General features: G+C 37.5%; 1 protein-coding gene across 1 annotated transcript in view; it reads left to right on the plus strand.

The window, feature by feature from the left end:
• The window catches only part of LOC124365406 (cilia- and flagella-associated protein 47-like), a 39,077-nt gene that overhangs the window by 2,076 nt on the left and 10,374 nt on the right, over nucleotides 1-26,627 (plus strand). The window contains exons 2-12 of the mRNA XM_046821386.1: nucleotides 2,250-2,336; nucleotides 4,267-4,425; nucleotides 4,525-4,694; nucleotides 6,786-6,936; nucleotides 8,027-8,160; nucleotides 15,318-15,456; nucleotides 18,432-18,575; nucleotides 19,673-19,870; nucleotides 22,178-22,349; nucleotides 24,741-24,971; nucleotides 25,979-26,184. Of these exons, the coding sequence (XP_046677342.1) occupies nucleotides 2,250-2,336; nucleotides 4,267-4,425; nucleotides 4,525-4,694; nucleotides 6,786-6,936; nucleotides 8,027-8,160; nucleotides 15,318-15,456; nucleotides 18,432-18,575; nucleotides 19,673-19,870; nucleotides 22,178-22,349; nucleotides 24,741-24,971; nucleotides 25,979-26,184 (1,791 nt within the window). The remainder of the gene's footprint in view (nucleotides 1-2,249; nucleotides 2,337-4,266; nucleotides 4,426-4,524; nucleotides 4,695-6,785; nucleotides 6,937-8,026; nucleotides 8,161-15,317; nucleotides 15,457-18,431; nucleotides 18,576-19,672; nucleotides 19,871-22,177; nucleotides 22,350-24,740; nucleotides 24,972-25,978; nucleotides 26,185-26,627) is intronic.

Here is a 26,627-nt window from a genome sequence, read left to right on the forward strand (position 1 = left end):
CGTAGGCTTGTTATCCTATTCCTAAAATTAATAATTCCGGTGCGTAGGATAGGTTAACAGCAGCTTATAGGTTTATTGCGGTTAGTGACAGTAATGTGTATATTCACTGTAGGTTTCTACTACCCTTCACTACCTGTTCCTAGTTTGCAAACGCGTATTTTGCATCCTATAAGCCGCGTAGGCTTGTTATCCTGTTCCTAAAATTTAATAATTTCGGTGCGTAGGATAGGTTAACAGCAGCTTATAGGTTATTGCGGTTACTGACAGTAGTGTGTACATTCACTGTAGGTTCTACTACCCTTCACTACCTGTCCTAGTTTGCAAACGCATATTTTGCATCCTATAAGCCGCGTAGGCTTGTTGTCCTATTCCTAAAATTAATAATTCGGTGCGTTAGGATAGGTTAACAGCAGCTTATAGGTTTATTGCGGTTAGTGACAGTAGTGTGTCTATTCACTGTAGGTTTCTACTACCCTTCACTACCTTTCCTAGTTGACAAACGCATATTTTGCATCCTGTAAGCTACATAGGTTTGTTATCCTATTCCTAAAAGTTAATAGTTTGGTGCATAAGATAAGTTAGGTGTATGTACCTGGTTTAACCTACCTAGATAAAGCATATATAAACCTTTCTATAGCTCACGATAATATATTTTGCTTACTTTAAGTCGTGTAGGCCTAATAGCCTAAGCTCAAAGTTATTGATCAACGCCAGGATAGGCTGGGAACTTAATTTAGGCTATCTAGGTAACAGCCTTGTTTACAAATATATTATTCATTGGCTTAATAAACCTCTGAATTCTCAGCCCGGTTCCTAAATAATATTTGTTTAGTGTCCTGTAAATCGCATAAGCTTTTACTTCCTACTGTCGAAGAGTATGTTTCAAAGTGAATGTTAGTTTGTAGGCTATAACAAACTTTTAATGCTTGTTAATATTGACATATTTGATACTAAGGGCTTAAAGAGGAAAATAGTACACACGAAATACCTGTATTTTGTTGAACTAGGATACTTGTGTTAAATAACCTAAATATATTTGCTTGAAGGGATTTAGCTGCTTCACAGGAGAGGGATATAACACAAGACTCCCCTTAGACATTTTGCTTCCAGCTTAACTTATAAACTTATACGTTAACGTTAGTCTTGTTAGTATAGAGAAGGAATTTGTTTGGTTTGATATATTTAATATTTTATTTTGATACTATAAAGTCAAAAACATAACCTCAGCTTAACTCAGCACAACAACACACTGAAGGAAGAAGAAACGAGCAGACGATACTGAGACCGGTTCGAGCCAACGGCCGTGGAATAAAGATCTCGCGGACCATCGATATTAAAAATCTGTTTTTCTCACGCACAAATAATTATCAAATAGTCGTCGTTACAATAGGATTTATTTCTAAACGTCACATTTTAGAACGGAGCATTGACAGTTCTAATCGACATTTATTTACGTGAAATCGCGAGACATAGAACAGAAAACTGTGATGATATCGTTCTATTGAGGAGTGCGAATAACTGAATTCGCTCTGAACGAGTCTGAGATTTTCTGTTCACTCACGTTTAACCTTGTGTATCATATCGATCTCTACCAGCGTACGGTGAGGGCGCGGGTAAGATAGAAATAGCTATAAGTCGATATCACAACCCTGGAATAGAACCCAGCACGACTGCAACTATCAGGGGCAGACGATATAAAAAGCGATTTCACCGAAACACCTCACATCGTCCCCCACCCCCCCCCCCCCCCACCCCCCCCCCCCCCCACCCCCCCCCCCCCCCACCCCCCCCCCCCCCCACCCCCCCCCCCCCCCACCCCCCCCCCCCCATAATGATTGTTTTTTACCATAAAAAATGTAATAAATGGCAATAAAAATTATGGTTATGATTATGAAAAACATCTTTTTTCAAAATTTTGGAGGGGGGCATGGCCCCTCCTCTGGATCCGCCACTGAACCATGATCAGTTAGCAGCCCCACAGATTAATCTACAAGTTCACTAGGAAAAACCAGTACTTTAGTTGCAGGAATTAGTATTACAATAATTTACTTAAAGATACTGTAGCACTATACAATTTTTCTAATTTTTAAAGGAAGCTAAAACAGTTGTTGATGCAAAATCTTTGTATCTTTTCAGGTTTTTTTGGCAACTTTAAAGTCTTAAATGTATAATATTTTATATTTATTATTTGCATTATTCACAGTCAAACTTGAAGTTCTTAGCTGTTTAATTATGACACTATGTTTCAGGCTCTGGAACAAAACTCAACTTTAGAGTTCTCTAATCCTATTGCGTCTGAGATCGTGGAGCTGTCGTTGCAATCAGACGTCAAAGAGGTGCGTAAGTACAAGTACTTGATTGCTGTACAAGACAAATGTGAAACAATTTGTGGGTCAGAAGAAAATATTATTGTTCTGTAACTTTTTACGAATTACAATCACTTTGGAGATAAGGTAATTTTAACACGTTAATAATTGTTTAGATAAGCATTATTGTCTGTCAACTGTAGTATACATACAAAATATACAAAAATAAGAATTTCTATGTGCTTTTAACAGTGCAAAATTAATTAACATTTGTATTTTGATCTGGTTCCGGGATTGCTGAATATAAATCATATATTATGTACTGACAGTTTGAAGCAATCCATTATATCTTTAAGCGTGATGCAATCCATTAGATCCATTAAAAATATGGAGAAAAACATGTCAGTACAGCTAATTAAGCGTCATACACTATTTTTAACTATTTTAACCTTGTTGACACGCCCAGGCAAAATTTTAATTCATTTATTTTGTGTCATGTGTTAGTGTGTGTGGGCCTACACTGATTTTTTTATTTATTTGAGTGTGCGTTTGACAATGCCATGATCGAGTGAATCGCTTCACGCTTAAGGATATAAAGGATTGTTTCAAGGTGTGAGTACATAATATAAGAAAATTAATTAAATTAATTTTTTCATAGCAAAAGTTATCATAGAAATTAAGAGAATATACTGAAGGAAATTCTCACTCAAAAGGTACACAATGTGCATATAATAGATAAATTTGTATTGTAAATATATAAATAAAATGAACAATAAAATCTTGATCTTCATACTCTGCACCTCAATTTTTCTACCTCAGAATTATTAATTGGCTGAGTGTTCAGCAAAGCCTCTCCCACCAGTTTTTTATGAACCAAGTCTGATTTCTGCTCGTCTGTACACGCAATAACTGTCAAACAAATTGATATAAACGGTTGAAATTTTTTGTGAAACTTTACCTCTACTATCTTTACGCCGTATTGAAAATATTAACTCTTGGACTGGAAGTCGACATTATAATGTCGTTCTAATTCGTTTTACAAGTGGTAATTGACATAATAATTTCGATCTGACATGCACGTGTTTTGACAGTTCATATAGTACATAAATCAACACTACCACCACTATTTATATACCATTTCAAACAGAAAGAATAGCTGATTTCAATGGTGAAATTTGTGTTGATGTTTTGGTAACAGTGATGATACAGATATGGCAGCATCGGTGAGAGAAGTGTGTAGAGTTACATGATTGACTAATGTAGTGTCAAAATATTATAACAAAATTGAGGAAAGATGTTTTGTATCTTTGTTAGGTTGGAAACTTTTCAGACCACCCTTGTAGTTGTAATAGAGTGAGAGCTGATGCCATTTTCTATGTTTCTTGTGGACGTGACAGTGAATTTTACTGGCATTTGTTTGCAGAATAAATTTCAGGGTCAGTAGTGGTGACTTCAGTAGCAGTAGTAGAGGGAGATCTGATGGTTTCCTGTAGATGTGACAGTGACTGATAATGCTATTTGATTGCAGGATAAATCTCTGGAAGAGCAGTAGTGGTGGCATCAGTAGCAGTAGTAGAGGGAGAACTGAAGGTTTCCTGTGGATGTGACAGGGACTGATAATGCTATTTGATTGCAGGATAAATCTCTGGAAGAGCAGTAGTAGTGGCATCAGTAGCAGTAGTAGAGGGAGAACTGAAGGTTTCCTGTGGATGTGACAGGGACTGATAATGCTATTTGATTGCAGGATAAATCTCTGGAAGAGCAGTAGTGGTGGCTTCAGTAGCAGTAGTAGAGGGAGAACTCAAGGTTTCCTGCGGATGTGACAGGGACTGATAATGCTATTTGATTGCAGGATAAATCTCTGGAAGAGCAGTAGTGGTGGCTTTAGTAGCAGTAGTAGAGGGAGAACTGAAGGTTTCCTGCGGATGTTACAGTGAATGATAATGATATTTTGTTGCAGGATAAATGCCTAGAAAAGTCTGTTGTGGCGACTTCTGTAGCAGTAGTAGAGGGAGATCTGATGCCATTTCCTTTGTTTCCTGTAGACGTGACAGTGACTGAGTATGCAATTCACATGCACCAGACCTGTGAGGCAGTACAGCAGTGGTTCTATGAACAGGTACTTACAGATAGTTGATTAATTCTATTTGTGGCCATTGACAGAATCTGTGCTGATTACTTACAATATACTCCTTATTCGCATGTATGGTACCACTAGGTGTTCAACTGTTCGTACTACCCTGTCCTGGGCAGCCACTGTTTCTCCACTCTAGCACAGAGCTCCAAGAAGGAGTATGGTCGTAGCCCACCGGTAGCCATGAGAAACGTATTTGACGTATTGGAGCGAATCTGTGGCAGGAACGTTCGCAGATACTTCACACCTCTCGAGTGAGTTTAATAGCACTAGCTTACGTTATCAGGTGTATCTATTTCTCAACGTGCATGTCCAATTTTGTGTAAGGATGTAAGTGTAAAATAATGTTAATGAAAGAATATAAAGTGAAATAATAATGTAAATAATTTCAAAATGTGATGAAATACATGACACATAATTTAGGTTGTTACACTTTGTTTCCACACAAATTATTATTTAGGATTACTTATTTCAGTAATACATAATAAATTGTAATTTATTTAACTTTCCAATTTCTAGCTTATCTTATTTTCTTGTATTAATTAATCCATTCAATTGGTTATGTTCATCAAAATATATTATGTTGTGTAAATTTAAAACTAATAAACAGCTGACTTTATTCAACAACTTCATACTTCCACAATAAAAAGTAGAAATCGTCATGCTACTATATGGTACACAGCTAGGTACCTAGGTCCAGTAAATCCAATATTAAGTCAAAGCATTATCACTCATTTCCCTTACGCCGTCTGTACCTGAACAAATTGTTTAGTATATTACATCTTTTGACCTAGGTGAGGATAAACTGTTAAGCACATTGCTCCTTCTGTCCACATAATTATAAAATTTACATTGATACTATTATACAAACTTATTAATAGTTCCTCTCAGTTTCTATATTTTTATTGGAAACATTGTATTGTTTTATTTGTTGAATTAGTTTTTATCAATATGTTTAGGTTAGGGAATTAAATGTTGCTTTGTACTAAATAACACATGTTATTGTACTCAAACAACGGCAGAGCTATAGATGAACCGCTCTCAAAGAAACCTGTGCAGAAGCAAATATCTGAGCAGCCAGGCGCAGGAGAGGACTCCCTCCAATGATGGGGAGTGGGACAAGTATCTCCTCATCTCAGTTTTATCAGCTGTGTGGGTTGTGTCTCATTCGCGCCATTTTGTTTACACTGCAGCTTCTTACCTATTATATAAGTATATTGTATTTTTGGGTGTAGGCCTATACAAGCGTTAAATATTAATTGAACAGACTAATGCAGCCATAGACGTATCCAGGGATCTTGCATTTTGGTGTGAGATTAGCCGCTAAGTGGCAGTGGCCCGGTCAGGGGATAGAGCAAGCGGGCGAGTGCCCAGCAGTGGTGGGGAGTCTGGGAGAGGTACACAGCAGCGGAGCGGTATTTAGCAAACTGCGTGAACTAAAATTGCCCAGTGTCTTTTTGTAAGCGGTTTATCTATGGGCAAGGTACACCCCCTAAGAGTATTAGTTGAGATAACAAAAATAAAAGTAAAATGGAGCCCCCCACTAATCAAAACTAATTGGGACTGAACCCAGTTTGGATTAGCCGGAATGACAGAAAAATACGGTTTTAAACATGAGAATGGGTTTATTTTGTTATAAAATTATCAACATTGTTTATTAAAACAGGTTTTCTGACTGTTGCAATGTACTTCATGCAACAAATGTGTTGGACTGCGATACTAAGCACAGTTAGTAAGTTACAGTATACCGTAGTTCACTCTTGTAGTGTGATAGTTCTATTGTTATGCAATGTGAGCGTACACTGCACATATTCACTCACTACGGACCAGACTGCACTCTCTCTCCCTGGTCATGCAAAAATAATCACTGACTCATAGAACACCTGCACATTGTGCTGTAGTCTGATCGACATTATGTTGTCTGTTGTCTCAGTGCAAACATCAATTCCACTGTTGTGATTATTTGCTAAGTTAAATATTATTTAGAAAGCCCAGGGAACTCTGCTCAATGACGTGGAGTACAAGTACTTTATGAGCAACCATTGTGTTTCAGCAAACAGCCTGAGGATCCTAATAGTAAGGTGATATTTGTATACTTTGAATACAAGCAGCTGGTGGACTTTATGAAAGATCAGGGAACTCTGCTCAACCATGTGGAGCCCAAATACCTAATAAACTATAAAAACCATTATGTTTCAGCAATCAGTCTGAGTACCCCAATGGCAGGGTGATGTTTGTATACTTTGCTTACAAGCAGTTGGTAGACTTTATGAAAGCCCAGGGAGCTTTAATCAACCATGTGGAGCCCAAGTACCTTATGAGCTACGATAACTATTGTGTTTCAGTAAACAGCCTGAGGACCCCAATGGTAAGGTGATGTTTGTATACTTTGCTTACAAGCAGTTGGTTGACTTTATGAAAGCCCAGGGAGCTTTAATTAACCATGTGGAGCCCAAGTACCTTATGAGCTATGACGACTATTGCGTTTACTCGCAGGTCAGAACCTTTCTTGTGTACAGTAATTATTACTGTAATAATTTATTTCAAAATTTAATTGCATTTATAATGGTTTCTATATATCAACAATAACAAATTGAGAAAAGGATTGTCAAGTGTATATCCCAGAATTTGCCATTGTACAGTGATACAAGAAATCGGTATCATTTCATTTTGAGAATAGGATATTAAAAGAAGAAAATGATGATGCAATGGCACTTGTACCCATAATATTGAATAACATTATTTACCATTCTGATGGGTGATGGATCACCTGATTGTCATTTTGTGATGCTACAGTGTGTATGGTAGATGCTATTTGGAATTTTGCTTGGGAAGCTGTTCCATCATTTTTACTATGGGTGACCTAACCTTGTGTTCGTTGTTTCCATAATCATAATATACAGTTATTCAGTATTACAACAACACAGAATATATTTGATTTTTGGAACTGGCAATGTTTTGAATTAAGGCTGCAACGACAAAAAATGTTTAGTGTTTTATATACTTGTGTTTTTGTTGGATTCTTTTATCCTTATTACGAAATACATGAACACCAATTTGCATTATTCACTTTTTTAAATTTCAATTAGACTACATAATGCTGTTGCCAATTTGGATAGTTTATATTTTTGTATGAAAATGTCATAAAATGTACGGAGTTTGTTTTCTAAATAGTTTTGAGGAAAAATACATCACTATCTAATGACAAAGTAAATCCCACTTTTGCTGTAGAATGTCTGTGAAATCTATATATCCAAGGCATATGTTTTTGTCATCCGTACAGGGACTAGGGCAGAGAGCCCACACACAAAAAAAAAAATATAAAAAATATATAATAGTATTTATACTAATTAGTATTTTATTTAATAAAGTAACTATATGTATAATGGAAAGAAGAATCAAATGAAATTAACAAAAAAATCAGAGACAGTACAACTAACTAGTATATTTGCAAATATAAGGGTTGGCCTTTGTTGCTCACCAACATAAGTATTTTATATTACATTTTCCATCCACATTATATTGAGTTCAGGCTTTAAAATAAAGTGTAATTCATTATTAATACTTGAAAATGTTAAAATTCTAGAGTTCTGACAAAAAGGAGGAGTGTAACAATGAGTTACTGAGCATCGGGGTGTTCAAATGTGTTACAACTCAGTGTTGGTTGGACCTGTTCCTGCAGATTTACAGAACTCTGATCCTTGGACCAACTGTTGGAGTGTGAGTGCTGAACAAACTGTTACTGTATCCACTCTCCTCTATATCTAGACTAAGAAATGTAATACAATAATGATCCCACAACATCCAAAAATATAATTTTGGATTTGTGTGTGTGTGAGTTCAAGTTCAAATAATCTTTTATTATTCAGGAAAAAACACATAATACATTTGTCTAAAGTTCCCTTGCAACTCATAGGTTGCACGTGGGATAAATATAATTATTCTACAGTTATAATATAAATGTATATAATGTCCTGATGATAGTAATTACGTGATGAGTGTGTGTGTGTGTGTGTGTGTGTGTGTGTGTGTGTGTGTGTGTGTGTGTGTGTGTGTGTGGGCACACACGTGTGTGCATGTCTTTCAGTATCATAAAATTATGTAATGAAACAAACAAATTAAGTTTGAGTGAATGTGGTTTGCAGTTTTAGTAGATAAGCTCTTAATTGCATATTGGTTTTAAATTTTCAATTAGGTTTTTAATTTTAAATGTCACATTGATTGTAAAACAACAAATTATGGTGGTGATTACGTTTTGGTTGTTAAATAATACTACTGACTGCATCACTCACAATTGAACTATTGGAACACAAAATCAGATCTCACATGTGAACTGCCCAGACGTCTTGTTATAGTATGGAAGTGTTGAAAACCATGAGAGTTTTGGTTTTCTGTTCAAATTAGGTCCTATGGTTAGGAGTAAACCATAAGGTCCCTCATATCTTGAACTGTTCAGAGCTCCATAGTGATATAATAACAGTGAAAACTATGAGAACATAAATGAGGCCCCAACCTGAAATTTCCAGAGATCTATGATGATATGGCAATGATGAAAATCACAAGGTCCCTCCCATCTTGAACTGTTCAGAGCTTTATTGTGATATGATAACAATGAAAACTATGAGAATACAAATGAGGCCCCAACCTGAAATTTCCAGAGATCTATGATGATATGGCAATGATGAAAGCCACAAGGTCCCTCCCATCTTGAACTGCTCAGAGCTTTATTGAGATATGATAACAATGAAAACTATGAGAATACAAATGAGGCCCCAACCTGAAATTTCCAGAGATCTATGATGATATGGCAATGATGAAAGCCACAAGGTCCCTCCCATCTTGAACTGTTCAGACAATAGACAATAGACAATAGACAATATTCTTTATTTGTGCATTCTTAGAGAATTACATTAGCGTCAATACAAAATAATAAGATTTTCATAATGGTTTATGTAGTCCATTGAGTTCTCCAGCTCAGAAATTCTTCAATGGTGTAGAAGGGATGACTCAGCAGCCATCTTTTTAGTTCCTTCTTAAAGTTCAGCTTCCTTCTTGAGATTTGATGTTATCAGGCAGCATGTTGAATAACTTTGCTCCCATGTAGGAAGGTTTTTTCTTCAAACAATGCTAGCCTGTGAGCTGGCAAATTGAAGTTTGCAGCGTGACGAGTGTTTGTGACTGTGGAGATTACTGCCTCTTGTCAAGTTTTTGTCTATTGCATACATTATCACTTGAAAGAATGTAGAGTGCTACTACGGTAAGGATACCATACTCGACAAAAGCTGTTCGACAGCTCTCTCTTGGTTGCAATTCCAGCCAAAAATTCGCAGGCACCTCTTTTGTAAAACAAGAGGTCTTTGTAAATTCCGTAAACTAGAATTTCCCCATAAACAAAGACCATATCGGAGATGTGAGTCGAACACTGCATAATATGCAACAGTTGCTGTTTTCTTGTCACTAATTTCTTTTATTCTTTTCACCACATACAGTCCAGTACTTAGTTTTTTACATAGGTTGTCTATGTGCTGAGTCCAACTGAGGTCATTGTCAATAACCACTCCTAGGTACTTGGCTACATCCACAGGAACAATATTGGGTAAATAGCCCTACTTTCCGTGTTTCCTTCTACCCCATAACTAGTTGTTTCGATTTAGCTTCATTTACCACCAGGTTGTTATTGTGGCAGTATTGAATTGCCATCTCCATGGCAATGTGTGATGAAACCTCTAATCTACTAGGCATTTTGTGTCACTTAGTAGGAGCACCGTATCATCAGCATACATGATGGTAGTTGAATATTGTTCCAGAAATCCAGGAAGGTCACTGGTGAAAAGAATAAACAGTACAGGGCCAAGAACGGACCCCTGTGGTACCCCTCTTGTGACTGTTAAGGGCTTTGATCTCACTAATCTTGTACACCCCTTATCCATGTGTTTCAGCTCAACCAGCTGTTGTCTGCCTTCTAAGTAGCTTCGAAACCAACTAGCCGTAATTCCTCTTATCCCAAAATGTGCCATCTTCATTAATAATTGGTGATGGTCAAGGCAATCGAAATGCCTTACTGAAGTCTAGTAGAATTGAAGTGGTGGTGTCTCCAGCTTCAAGCTTGTCAATAATACATTCTACTAGACTTACTATTGCTGTTGTTGTAGATCTGCCCTTTATAAAGCCATGTTGCTGTGCTGTTAGTAGATCGTAGTATTTCAAATGTTTCCAAGAGGCGGCACAGCACAATTTTTTCAAAAACTTTTGGACAATGTTGATATTAAAGATATTGGGCGATAATTACAAAATTTCAGCAGAGTTGCCTTCCTTGAACAAAGGCATTACTTTGGCTAATTTTAGGTAACATGGGAATTTACCCTCCTTAAGTGACAAATTTATGAGAAGAGTCAGTGGCTGTGCAAGCTCATTACAGCAGGCCTTGAGAAGTTTGGAGGATATGTCGTCTATTCCTGCAGATGTCTTGCTTTTTAAGGACATTATAATATGTTTTACTTCCCTAACTGTAGTAGGTTGTAGGTAGAGGTCTGGAGTGTTGGAACTACTAGTTGCTACCAAACTTGATTTGATTGGGGATTAGCTGCAAGTGCTTTATCAGCCAGCTTTATAAAAGTGATATTCATCAAATCTGCCATCTTCTGAGGATCAGTAATCACTTCTCCTGTTGGGCCTATAAGTTTATGGAGACCGGGTGAATTTTTTGGATTTTCTTTCTCTGTTTATTACTGTCCATACAGCTTTAGATTTGTTTTCAGAGAGGGCAATTTGTTCAGCTGTTGCATGTCGCCTTAAGGCCTTCAACTTGATATCGTAGTCTTTCTTTTTAAGAGCAGCTTCTTGCTTATGTTCTAACAATCCCGTGAGTATGTATTGTGACTGCGCCCTTAGAATTCATTCATTCTTCAAGTTGTCAGCTTCCGCGTCAAACACTCTAATTCCTTTTTTCCTTTTTCGGTTTTGTATACTTGTAAGGACAGGCATGGTTTAAAATCAAATTGACTGTTCTATTAAAAAAGTTGTTGGCAAAATCTGTACTTGTATTAGTCTTTAAATCATTTCCACGATTCCTGAGCTAATTTATGCTTGATCTCTGCAATATTTTCTATCTGTAAAATTTTCGTTTTTTTATGAAAGACGAAGAGGCGTTTTCAGGATGAGAGTTCACAGCAGCAAGCTGAGCAGAATGATCAGAGAATGGCTTCATGCAGCACCTGTACAGTAAGTTCCTCGTCTCTCAAATTGGAGCATACACAATCAATAGATGTTCGCGATGTGGGTGTTATTCTTGTAGCAGGAAGCATTATTCTGGTAATATTATAACTCAATAGCATTTCCTCAAGCATATTCTGTTCACGGACCTGAGTCCAGGCAATTGATGTTGATATCGCCCATAAGAATGGTAGGGCTCCTCCAGGTTGGCACTAATTGTAGAGCTTGAGTTACAATGTTAAGGGGACACTTCTAAATTTCCATGTGTTCTGTAAATCCCCATAACGTATATATGCTGCTGCTCCAATTTAACATTAATCATCGCAACTTCACACACCATTTCTACACTTAAGTGTGTGATCTGTTCTGGTTCAACAGAGAGTGCCATAGATTCCTTGCAAAATATGGCCACACCACCCTTTCTGTGATTTTTTCGACTGAACTCTGCCACCAATGTATACCCAACCAGCACAGTGTTTTGAAGTTGGTCAGTTTGTAAACCATGTTCCGTCAATATTAAAATGTGAGGGTCAATTTTAGCTAGTAGATGATTTACCTTGTCAATTTTATTAGATAGGCGGTCAACATTTTGGTGAAGGATGGTCAGCTTCTTTAAATCAGTTTTTTTTTTGTATTTTTCAGTTTTGAAGGAGCTGAGTTCCAGAAAGTCCTCTGCTTGTATTTGTGCTCCTTCCGATGGCGTAGGGCTAAAAAATTCTTATTTTCTTTATCTAGAACGTGAAGAGTTGAAGTGCACGGACTAGACTTAGGCCTCTTGCTGTCAGGTTTCGATTCTTGCCAAGCTATTGGTTGATCTGAAATGTTTCTTTACAAGAAGAGAAAGCACTGTAATGTTGTTTTTATAGGAACTATTCTCTTTTAGATTTTGGCCTTGGATTACTATACATTTTCTTTGCTGTATGGTTTTTTAACAGCAATTTTTTGTTGGTTGTATTACTATCAGTTGGGATACAAAGTAATTCTTGTTGATTCTCTGGTTTGTTTTTTGTTTGAGTACCAGTAAGAAACTAATATTTTTGGTGTCATAGTGATAACTTTGTTCATTTCAGCTTATGCTTGGCTTTAGGGAAAATATCATCCACAAGCACTTCATCCAAGATCGCTGTTTTTTTGTGCATGCCGTTCAGTGTAGAGGCTGCTGTTTTTGAAATTTCCTGATTGTAGGCATTTTTGTGACCTACAGTTTCAGATGATTTAAACACATTTTGTGATTTAACATGCCTTTGCTTATTCAGCACCTCAATGGCAAGTTCCATTTGATTTTGTTTGTTTTTAATTGTAGTCAGCTCTGACAAAAAGGAAAGAGGTGGGTAAATCATGGTCAGTTGGGGCTTGTCTGGATTCCCATTTCCCTGCAGGATCTTGCAAGTTCAACACCACCACATGCTTTTGCCTTGTCTGAGCTGTTTTTTTCTCAAGTTTTAAAGTTTTTATAGTGTTTTTCAAGTTTGGTAAATAGTTTCTTCTTTTTCTTTATCGGCTTCCTCAAAGGCTGTAGTGAGGTCTCTACGTAATTGCACTTCCTTTTCCAACTGACATTCTAACTCCCTTATTGTGTCAGTAAGACTATTGTTTCTTGCCAAATAGTATAATTTTCTTTTTCAAGTTCTTCAGCATGTGCATAGTGGGTCATGCTGTTATGTTCATTTTTGTCTATAATTTCTGAGATTTGTTGGGTCAAATTTGCGTTATGAAGGGTCAGATTGTGAATTTGTTCCCTTAGTTGTGTATTTTCTACTAACAAAGCATTTCCCACTTCAGCTGCTAGTGTCAGTGATGTTTCCATATCCTGTTCATCCAGACATTTTGAGTTAAGGATCCTTGTTTTCTATTTCATTGACGGTCAAGTCAGGACCTCCCTGAGGATTTTGGTAATATCAATGGATTTGGAATTGAAGTTTTCAATGGATTTGGAATTGAAGTTTTTCAAGGTTAAGCGAGCTACCAGTGGATAAGTTCAGTAGCTCGTTTGTATCAATACCACTAGTCTGGTGAATATTTCCCACAGAATGTTAAGACCAGTGACTGGTTAGTATTGCCTTTGCCGTCACATGTAGGTAATTTTGGGTTGTCAGAGCAATTTCTGCAGGTCCAGGTGTTGATCTCATATTTACCCCAACTTCCCAAGTTTGCTTGTCTGTGATATCAACACAGCCTCTCCATGGTACCAGAAATTACATGGACCAGTGCATTTGATGGCAGAATACTTTACTCCAACACCGCAAGCACCACAAGGATGTTTGGGTTGTCAGTTTTGACCTTAGACATTTTTATGTGAGTTCAAAAATAAAATTAACACTACTACTGATCTACTGTTATAGTGCTAAAATTGAGAATACAGTTTTTTAGCCAAGAAGTCAAAGAGTTCAACTTCCTCTGATGAAGCATTAAACTTAATATCACTCAGCATTTTTTAATTCTAAAATCTTCTTTCAGTTTCCTGGTACCAGTAAAATACCAATAATTATGGTTAAGTGGTTTATTAGATGTATATATTTTATGTGCTTTAGATACAAAATTTATATTGTACACAGATTACATTATTGTATCTCTCATATATGTATTTCTCAGTTATATTGAATTGAAAGACTATTTTGCAATGTGTAGTGCAGACGAAATAAACAATTTGTTGACAGTAGTTGATAACAGCTGGTAACCTGCCAGCAGACAGCAATAAGATTATTTGTCAATGGCTTGATGGTGGAGTGGTGGGGTTGACAGTCCTCAACAGGAAACTGCTCCAGTCAATCAAGTGATCAAAATGAGCATGAACAATCAGTATTCAGAGTCAGTCCCGTTTATAACTTTAAAATTTACTATTGAGAAGTTTTCTTCAGAACAAAAATGTTTAGTGAATAACAATGCAGTTTTTGAGCCTTCAATACTTGGATTCAGAGTTTAAAAGATGTGTTTCAAACCAATGTGGTTTTTTGTATATGTCCACAGTTGAGTAATCAAAAAACTTAATTTATAATTTCGTCTGCAAGAATAAATTGAAGCCTATCTATTCATTAGGTAAGATATACTTCTCTGATTAATTAAAGGTAAGATTTATGACAGATAATTGATTAAAACGTTTGAAAACTGTAACTTATACAAGCACTACAAACATAACAACTTTTCACACCAGTGTTCAACATGTATCCCTCTCTTCAGAGCTTTATTGTGATATGATAACAATGAAAACTATGAGAATACAAATGAAGCCCCAACCTGAAATTTCCAGAGATCTATGATGATATGGCAATGATGAAAACCACTAGGTCCCTCCCATCTTGAAGTGTTCAGAGCTTTATTGTAATATGATAACAATGAAAACCATAAGAACACAAATGAGATCCCAACCTGGAATTTCCAGAGATCTGTGGTGATATAGCAATGATGAAAACTACAAGGTCCCTCCCATCTTGAAGTGTTAGGAGTTTCATTGCGATATGATAACAGTAAAAGACATGAGAACACAAATGACGTCCCAACCTTGAATTTCCAGAGATCTATAATGATATGACAATGGAAAAAAACTTAAGATCCCTCTTATCTTGAACTATCCAGAGCTCCATGGTGTCCTAACCTGAAATTGTAAGAGTTGTATAGTAGTGCTGTGGTTGTGAAATCAAGATACAAGTACCTACATGTGTTGACAGGAAGGTGGGAATGTTGGATCAAGAGGCGGCAGTCAGTGAGGTGCCACACAAGACCAAGTATGGGAGACCGGAGGATGTGCTGATGAGCTGGCTGACTCATCACTACAACACTCAGCGACTTATAGTCTGGCCTGATAAGGTAACAACATACGCTTTGTTATGTGTCAGACCATGTACTAGTTATAGGGCCATACAAGACCATGGCTCGGAGATGAGAGGATGTGCTGATGAGCTGGCTGACTCATCACTACAACACTCAGCGACTTATAGTCTGGCCTGATAAGGTAACAACATACGCTTTGTTATGTGTCAGACCATGTACTAGTTATAGGGCCATACAAGACCATGGCTCGGAGATGAGAGGATGTGCTGATGAGCTGGCTGACTCATCACTACAACACTCAGCGACTTATAGTCTGGCCTGATAAGGTAACAACATACCCTTTGTTATGTGTCAGACCATGTACTAGTTATAGGGCCATACAAGACCATGGCTCGGAGATGAGAGGATGTGCTGGCTGACTCATCACTACAACATTCAGCAACCTATAGTCTGGCCTGATAAGGTAACAACATACGCTTTGTTATGTGTCAGACCATGTACTAGTTATAGGGCCATACAAGACCATGGCTCGGAGATGAGAGGATGTGCTGGCTGACTCATCACTACAACACTCAGCGACTTATAGTCTGGCCTGATAAGGTAACAACATACGCTTTGTTATGTGTCAGACCATGTACTAGTTATAGGGCCATACAAGACCATGGCTCGGAGATGAGAGGATGTGCTGATGAGCTGGCTGACTCATCACTACAACACTCAGCGACTTATAGTCTGGCCTGATAAGGTAACAACATACGCTTTGTTATGTGTCAGACCATGTACTAGTTATAGGGCCATACAAGACCATGGCTCGGAGATGAGAGGATGTGCTGATGAGCTGGCTGACTCATCACTACAACACTCAGCGACTTATAGTCTGGCCTGATAAGGTAACAACATACCCTTTGTTATGTGTCAGACCATGTACTAGTTATAGGGCCATACAAGACCATGGCTCGGAGATGAGAGGATGTGCTGGCTGACTCATCACTACAACACTCAGCGACTTATAGTCTGGCCTGATAAGGTAACAACATACGCTTTGTTATGTGTCAGACCATGTACTAGTTATAGGGCCATACAAGACCATGGCTCGGAGATGAGAGGATGTGCTGATGAGCTGGCTGACTCATCACTACAACATTCAGCGACCTATAGTCTGGCCTGATAAGGTAACAAGATACATATACTTTGTTATGGGCCAGATCATGTGATAGTTGTGCTACTTTGCTGATAACAACTAACCTTTTAAGGTAACAAAAAACAATACATTTTAATTTTTAATTTGATACCAGTTCTTTTTTCAATCATATAACTGTGAGTATTCACTTAAGCTATACAACTAACATAATAATAAACATTTAGTTTCATGAATTAATATCTTATTACAATTAATGCCCGATAATACAAAAGAATTTAGAGAAAATGATGCTATCAAGAAAATAACAGAGACTCGGGAAAACAGCAATATCTTACGAACTACAACACACATCCTCCAACTTTTACATATAATTTGTACATCCTAAAATGGGCTTCCAGGTTACATATCTTTTACTTTAAAATATGATTGTGGATTTGTATTACTTAAAAAATGTTTATTAATTAATTTCAAGCCATACCATCCCTGATAAAAAGATGTTGGGATATATAAATCGACATGGTATTTTTTCAGAGGATATATTTACTGTGTATATGTACAACTACACAAATTTCGTTACATGAAATTAGTAATTGTGTGTTTTTTTTACCACTGATGAGCGATTGATGTCCATTGCGTGCAATGCACGTAGACACGGCAGACACTTGGAAACAAACAAATTTACACGTACAAAATATAAACCTTAAGTTAAATATTATTTAGAAAGCACATTTTGGCTATCTAACTTTTGGGTTTCTTACAAATGTTTGTACACAAAATGTGACAGAAACACGTTATAGGGATCGGTTAATAACTATTGCAACAATTAATACAAATGTGAATTTATTGGTACGTGAATATAAATCGACAAAAATAAATCTATTTTGTTTGTTGGTGATTTTAATTTCATCGTACTAATCATAAGACTCTAATGCCACATTAGATATTCTTTTTGGTTACAGTCTTAGACAAACTATTATAGACATTAATCTGAGATCTGACAGGGGAGGCACGGTATAGAAATTTTTGTTAATATCCCACATAGCAAATTAGCTTTTTATTTAGCAGTTTCTTAGAAGCAAGTACGTAGAAGCTAAAAAAATAAAACTGATAATTTTTAGTGAGAAAACTATCAAAAACTATTGCAACATTAAAATTAGAATAGTGTTTTCAATGAAAGACAGTTAATTATTTTTTATATACTATTCAAACAAAACGTTCCCTTTAATTTACTAAACAATAACAGGTCATAAGAAACAAAAGTTTTTTTTAACCATAAAATTAGAAATAACAGACAACTTAAAGATGCTTATATGTTACAGATCAATGGTCCACCGAAATTAAATACTGATTATAAATTAAACAAGTTTTAAGATAAAACTTGTTAGAGTAAAATTCGGGCTTGATTGTTGCCTGTGGCAACATTTACATATATTACCCCTAGGTTACCCTTTAGGGGTAACCTAGAAAATTATTACCAATTTTAATTTAAAAGTTTTTTTATCTAAACATGGGGTGGGTGAAATTAAAACTCAACGGGATTATTACACACGATCTCCAAAAATAGTATACTCCTTATGATGCAATAAGGACTTGTAGTGTGAAAAATTGCTAATGAAAATAATATGATTATGGAGGAATATTATGGTATTGCAAAGAGAATTGGAAAAGGTCTGTTAGGTGGTTTCATTAATTTCTTTGCAGTTGCTGTAACAATTGTACTTCTCTAATGTGAGGAAAAGATTTGTTGCCAATATAAAACATATTTAGGCAAGAAATTGGGTAAAATAATTTAATCCCATTGCTGTACTTATTATTATAACATGCAGTACTGATAATATATTTACTAATCCATTCATAAAATTCGCAACAGCCTTCCAGGCCCAGAACTGTCACCAACCTGGATTCAGATCTGGAAGATGGACTGGTTCTAGCCACAGTCACAGCAGCTTACTGTCCCTTTCTATCACCCCTTCACTTCCAGGCCATGTTTACCCAGCCCACCACTGTCAGTCAGGTAATACAGATGTCAAATTGTCACTTATGTTATATGTGAAAGCAGTGGCGTAGCTGGACAGAGTGGCGCCCCCGCAGCGTATTGAAATGTGCCCTTCCTTTCTGCTCTAGTAACCCCCCCCCACGTCTTCCAACCTACCCGTATCCTTCTATACATACTCTACTGCCTCGTTGGGGTACATTTTGCTCTCATGATGTATAAATACCAAAATAATTGTTTTGAACAATGTCTACAATACAACTATGATACTTTTTTATTTATCTTAATGTCTAGACTCACGTCTGGTTCATTATTTGTGAGTTCAGGTTGGGTCGGTGATGATTTTTCATTTTCAGTCTTGATGGTAAATAGGTTGAAACTTATTTCACTATATCAACTAACAAAACCGAAAGTTTATTTTCTCCCCCTACATTTTCATTGTTTTTACTTATAGATACATACAATTTTAAAAACAAATTGATTTTCTTATGTTTCTTTTTCATCCTGCTCCTTCCTTTGCTTTCTGTACTGAGCACCTCTAGGCTTTTCAGACATTGCTTTTTATTTCAATAAAAAAATTCTAATTAACAATTATTGTATATCATCTGTTAAGAAGTAGCACAGTCAAAGCTTATCTTTAAAAGCCGTCACAGTCATATTAATTCAATTACCATTTTTGAGATGTTCAGTAAACATAACGAGTAATGTCTAGATTCGTTATGACCAATAAACACTTAATGTCATGACTGATAAGTTTTCAGAAGGAACTAAGAAGGGAATAATGAATATATTGGTCGTCACAACATTAAACAATTCAGCACACACATTGCGGTCTGCAGTACACGTGCTAATTTATTGCTGTTATTGCTTATTTAACAAGTAAGGTCTTGCATTTACTCGTGAGTTATATGAAAGTTTTATATATCATTATAATAAAAATAGTAATATTCGTTGTATTTTCTTATTTTTCATCTCCCCGGGTTGTGCCCTTTGACATGCAGCGCCTACCTGAAATGCGGTGGTGTACTTTACACCACTCTTTGAAAGTGATTATGTTATTCATCTATATTAATTAGTGACATATCAAAATTAGTGTTTGCAAGATTAGCACTGTTCAGGCCTACCACAACACAGTGTGCCTGACAAGTGCGTGGGACAAGATCAGACTTGGATACTCTGTGACTCCACGTGATCTGATGCGACCCAACGTTGTTAACATGCTGATGTTAGTCGCACACCTCTACCGCAACCTGTCCTCCTACAAGCTGGAGACCACCGTCTCGTTCATGGCCACTCTCAACACCAGTGAGACTCAGGTAACACTGTTAGTTCACTGTGTCCTACTTCATTCATGTCTAATATGCTAGCAATCTCACAATATTTAGCCAAGCCTATGGCACACCTCTACCGCAACCTGCCTTCCTATAAGCTGGAGACCACCGTCTCGTTCATGGCCACCCTCAACACCAGTGAGACTCAGGTAACACTGTTAGTTCACTGTGTCCTACTTCATTCATGTCTAATATGCTAGCAGTCTCACAATATTTAGCCAAGCCTATGGCACACCTCTACCGCAACCTGCCATCCTGCAAGCTGGAGACCACCGTCTCGTTCATGGCCACCCTCAACACCAGTGAGACTCAGGTAACACTGTTAGTTCACTGTGTCCTACTTCATTCATGTCTAATATGCTAGCAATCTCACAATATTTATCCAAGCCTATGGCACACCTCTACCGCAACCTGCCTTCCTACAAGCTGGAGACCACCGTCTTGTTCATGGCCATTCTCAACACCAGTGCGACTCAGGTAACACCGTTAGTTCACTGTGTCCTACTTCATTCATGTCTAATATGCTAGCAACTCACAATATTTATCCAAGCCTATGGCACACCTCTACCGCAATCTGCCTTCGTACAAGCTGGAGACCACCGTCTTGTTCATGGCCATTCTCAACACCAGTGCGACTCAGGTAACACCGTTAGTTCACTGTGTCCTACTTCATTCATATCTAATATGTAGCAACTCACAATATTTATCCAAGCCTATGGCACACCTCTACCGCAATCTGCCTTCGTACAAGCTGGAGACCACCATCTCATTCATGGCCACTCTCAACACCAGTGAGACTCAGGTAACTCTGTTAGTTCACTGTGTCCTACGTCATTCATGTCTAATATTATTCCATCAAGCCTATGGCATACTGAAACCACCTCCTCACAGGCTTATCTGACGTATCAAGTGGCTTTAACTGCTGGCCACAGCTAAACTTCCATGTCAGGAGGGAAATTTCTTGCATAATATGAGCAAGAGAAGTAAGGGGGTTTTCAGATAAGAAATTCGTCCAGTGTAGTTCCCTGGATATACATATTAAACTGATTTAACATGTCACTTGCTGGTAGAGAAGAAGTATATCGAATACACTTGGTTATAATAATAATAATAATAATAATTAAGATGTGTAGTAATTGATTTGTATAAAAAAGAAAATTGTCATTAAAGAATTCTTATAGCAAAGTAAATTGAAAAATTTCATCAAAGTTAAAATAAATTTAATCTGGTAATCATGACCAAAGAGTGGTTATATATTTCAAATAAATTGAACAAATTTGATTATTATAAGTATGTTTTCTATCAGCAAGTGAGGAAATTGTACTTTATTGAGTTAGTTTAGTGATTTATAAATCAATCAACCCATAAATTAATTTACCCTTGCCATCGTTCAGTGATACAAAAAATTAGTAACACAACGTTTCGAGATCTGTAATCTGATCACATCTTCAAGTAAATAACTAATCAACATATAATTACAAACTAGATTAAATTTTTTTTAAACATACCAGAGCATTGTGACACACCTCAGACAGGAATCTTAACTACCATGTTGTGTGTCAACTTCACTAACTCTAAAACATACACTTAATAAAAAACAAAACGCTAATCATTAAAACTGAACTACAGAATACAGGTCACAATAGGTCTGCCTTACCAACTAACCTGTTATTCTAGTTACAGGTTTCATGAGTCCTTTTCTTTAACAGGATGTGTTGCAGTAAAATTCTATACGATTACCTTTATACTTTATGTAGTGGAATAGTATTTTTTGTTTTGTTTTCTTAGGTCAAGATTTCACTTAGCCCTAAAAGACCTTTGTGTTTGCTTCTGGAGTGACAGGATATTCAGTAAGGGTAAGGTTGGGGGTAGGGACCGCCTCCTGTCAAGTAGCATGAGGAAGGATGTTTGGTATTAATCTGAGTCAAATCTTCTTGCAAGGGGAAGCCAGCTCTGTACCAAACTCTCCATTCAAAGAGAGCAGGGGTGGCACATCCTTATGTTCAGGCTAGTCAATTACTTTAACACATAGGAGGCCCCACAAAGTCCAACAGTCACCTCCCACAGTAGACTATACCTATCGATATACCCTTATACTCCAATATCTCAACATTTGCAGTAGGGATGTGTTATCCTTGAACTTCCATAAGGTTGCCTGCACAGTGTAAGTTTAACTGGAAGGTATACACAATCCAAAATTGAACCCCCCTGAGTGTAGTGGTACAGTTCTTTACAAATACTTTTGTGAAATATGTTGTGAGTTACTAGTTACGAGGCTCAACTTGTCGTTAGGTTGTGACTCTGGAGAACTCAGAAGAGTCGGCTGTAACATACCACATTGAAATTTTACCAAATAACAGCAGCTTCGAGATAGATGATATGAAAGATTCGTTTGTGCTCAAAAACAAACAGAGAGGAGAGATTGTTGTGAGGTATACGGCCCGCAGCATGGTCAAAGTTGATGGTAAGTGTTTCATAATGATATGTTTTAGTTGATAAAACAAGAAAACTATTGTCAAAGGAATATTTAGTAAATTTTTCATGTTATTTTCACATTATCCTGTCATTTACACTAGTAGAGTTTGCCATTTATACTAGTACTGAAATACTTTGACATGCTGCTTAGCTATATTTAAGAAACTGATGAATTACTGTTACATTTTTTTATAACTTTATAAATGTTATTCATAAAGAACTTCCTTCACCATTGTTCCACCTCATAGGTTTAGTACAAATATCCAACTTTCTTTACTTATTTTCTGAGAGAAACCTGATGGTGGCTTTATATTAGCTTCTCTCATAGTTATATTTTATCAAATTGTCAATCTTAACTTGATCAGGTGTACCAGTTAGGATAGCTATCCAATGGTAATTACATAACTGGTAACCTATAATTTTAGATTACACAATATCAAGTGTAGATATGCACCAAATGTTAGTTGGTATTAGACCTAATTATGCAATACTAAAAAATTTAAAAAAATTCAATTTCTCAATTTTAGCATTGACGGGAGTAGTAGTAATATTTTGAGGAAAGTTTTACACCAAGTTTTCCAAATATGAGATTAAGTGCCATGTATTGTATTAGTAATGATTCATTATGTTGCGTTTTCTTAACATTTATTGACAGTGCCTAGATGCCACCTAAGATTGGTCGCAACTAAGTTTTCGGATTGGAAGTGATAGTAGCAACAGCTGTATGTATTTTTTGTGTTGCCAGCAATACTGCTGCTCTGCGGTGCCTGCATGCCACCTAAGTTTGGTTGCAACTATGTTTTCGGATTGGAAGTGATAGTAGCAACAGCTGTATAAATTGTTTGTGTTGCCAGCAATACTGCTGCTTTGCGGTGCCTGCATGCCACCTAAGTTTGGTCGCAACTACGTTTTCGGATTGGAAGTGATAGTAGCAACAGCTGTATGTATTGTTTGTGTTGCCAGCAATACTGCTGCTTTGCGGTGCCTGCATGCCACCTAAGTTTGGTCGCAACTACGTTTTCGGATTGGAAGTGATAGTAGCAACAGCTGTATGTATTGTTTGTGTTGCCAGCAATACTGCTGCTCTGCGGTGCCTGCATGCCACCTAAGTTTGGTCGCAACTACGTTTTCGGATTGGAAGTGATAGTAGCAACAGCTGTATAAATTGTTTGTGTTGCCAGCAATACTGCTGCTCTGCGGTGCCTGCATGCCACCTAAGTTTGGTCGCAACTACGTTTTCGGATTGGAAGTGATAGTAGCAACAGCTGTATAAATTGTTTGTGTTGCCAGCAATACTGCTGCTTTGCGGTGCCTGCATGCCACCTAAGTTTGGTCGCAACTACGTTTTCGGATTGGAAGTGATAGTAGCAACAGCTGTATGTATTGTTTGTGTTGCCAGCAATACTGCTGCTTTGCGGTGCCTGCATGCCACCTAAGTTTGGTCGCAACTACGTTTTCGGATTGGAAGTGATAGTAGCAACAGCTGTATGTATTGTTTGTGTTGCCAGCAATACTGCTGCTTTGCGGTGCCTGCATGCCACCTAAGTTTGGTCGCAACTACGTTTTCGGATTGGAAGTGATAGTAGCAACAGCTGTATGTATTGTTTGTGTTGCCAGCAATACTGCTGCTTTGCGGTGCCTGCATGCCACCTAAGTTTGGTCGCAACTACGTTTTCGGATTGGAAGTGATAGTAGCAACAGCTGTATGTATTGTTTGTGTTGCCAGCAATACTGCTGCTCTGCGGTGCCTGCATGCCACCTAAGTTTGGTCGCAACTACGTTTTCGGATTGGAAGTGATAGTAGCAACAGCTGTATAAATTGTTTGTGTTGCCAGCAATACTGCTGCTCTGCGGTGCCTGCATGCCACCTAAGTTTGGTCGCAACTACGTTTTCGGATTGGAAGTGATAGTAGCAACAGCTGTATAAATTGTTTGTGTTGCCAGCAATACTGCTGCTCTGCGGTGCCTGCATGCCACCTAAGTTTGGTCGCAACTACGTTTTCGGATTGGAAGTGATAGTAGCAACAGCTGTATAAATTGTTTGTGTTGCCAGCAATACTGCTGCTCTGCGGTGCCTGCATGCCACCTAAGTTTGGTCGCAACTACGTTTTCGGATTGGAAGTGATAGTAGCAACAGCTGTATAAATTGTTTGTGTTGCCAGCAATACTGCTGCTCTGCGGTGCCTGCATGCCACCTAAGTTTGGTCGCAACTACGTTTTCGGATTGGAAGTGATAGTAGCAACAGCTGTATAAATTGTTTGTGTTGCCAGCAATACTGCTGCTCTGCGGTGCCTGCATGCCACCTAAGTTTGGTCGCAACTATGTTTTCGGATTGGAAGTGATAGTAGCAACAGCTGTATAAATTGTTTGTGTTGCCAGCAATACTGCTGCTTTGCGGTGCCTGCATGCCACCTAAGTTTGGTCGCAACTACGTTTTCGGATTGGAAGGCCACCCAGTGAAGCTGCCTGTATCTGCGATCTTCAACATCATATCTCCTCTCAATACAGCAGCTGTCACACATATTTCTGTGGAGACACCACACACGCTGGAGCAAGGCGGAGCCACAGTTCTGTACGATATCTGGACTACCATGTCAGAACCACAGCCAGGTAGATAAAGCATATCAGTGTTCTAACCTTATAAGCTTGTTATCTTGCTTCTGGTGTGAATTTGCCTGAATACCAGCCCTTTATCACTAATATTTTACTTACAACTTGAATTAGTTTTTATATTGTACTGTGTTGAACGTTATTTAAGTCTATATTTATAATGCCATATAACTGTGTGAGATGTAACACACTGATCAACACCAGCAAAACTCGTGACAGTGTCAAATGTGACAAGTGAGGTTCAATATTCTAGGTTAGACACATTCATCCAACTTTCAAAAATGACCACTTTTTACTGTGGTATGTGTAGAGCAACTGGACCATCCTCATTCATTAGTAACATAGATTCCAAAGATCTAGCTGTCAAAGCTATCAGTGATATGAGAAACTAGAACATAAAATGGGTAATTTGGAATAGAAAATGAATGATACATTATTAGTATTTTAAGGAACGATTGATAAAATTTCAGTTTTTCAAGCTAGTGCTGGATAAGCACTGAAAACAGTGTTGTGAGGAAAACGTGAAGTGTTAAAGTCACTTTGAGTAGGTCGACATGTTAAAATATGAGATGCTTGATGTACAAAATACAGCAGAGTACATAATCTAGATATTGCAGATGTGCCTATGAAACACAATGAAGACAATAAATTAGGGTGTCCTTAAGGCTGTTTCCCGAATTATCTGCATGCTAAGGCGGTGAAAATACATACCTGTTGCACACCATCTATCTAATTACAAGAAGGCTCAATCCCCCCACATGTTTATCCAGTATTCGAGTCGATCTACCAGAGCTGACTGATTGGCGGCAGCCAACAGTAAGAAAGATCAGGATGCGGTACATCTCAGCTCCAGATTCAAGCCATCATCAATTCAAACACCTAAATTTATACACAAAATTATTGTCACTCAGACAGGCCCAGAAGTTGAAATATTGAGATGCTGGAGATTGAGGCTACAAGCGCAAAGCTGTTGAGACTGCAGGTTTGAATGTTTGTGGTTGTTACAGGCAATTTGAATGCTCTCAGTTGGGCCAAGGAGAGAAAACGAAGAGTGCCACGGCGGTTGTTCATTCTCTCAGAGATGCTGGAGATTCAGCCTATCAAGCGCAACAAGAGCGGACAGCTGAGACTACAAGTGTGCTGTTTCTCCCAGGCTGTCCAACACTACTGGATCATTTTCAAGAACGCAGAGATCGGTGATTTCATCGTGCAGGTTGTTACATCTTTTTTTTTAAAATTTATCTTACAATAGTCACTACCTGGCTTTATGCTGTAATGTTTTCTGTGAGTTGTATTTAAGAATGTACAGACTATTATGAATATATAACTATAACCATTCGAAAGGAAAGGCAGAGGAAACATTGAAAAAGCTAAACTTGAGTTATTCTTTCCGTGGAGAGTATATAAAAAAACTAAAAAAAATGTATTTTGTCTATTGAAATATTTGAAGTTTAATCACTCCCCAATGGAAAGCAAGCTAGCTAATAGCAAAATAGTATATACAGCACTGTCTGTTTTGTGTAGGGAAGTTCACGAAATAGCATTTATTTTTCAAAACATATTTTCAGTATGCACAGAATCACAACTACAGATGACAACACTGTCTGGTTTCTAGTAGCACACCTATGACGTTCAATGTATGATTTTAATGCTTTA

Source organism: Homalodisca vitripennis, chromosome 6, assembly GCF_021130785.1.
Source record: "Homalodisca vitripennis isolate AUS2020 chromosome 6, UT_GWSS_2.1, whole genome shotgun sequence".
NCBI lineage: Eukaryota > Metazoa > Arthropoda > Insecta > Hemiptera > Cicadellidae > Homalodisca > Homalodisca vitripennis.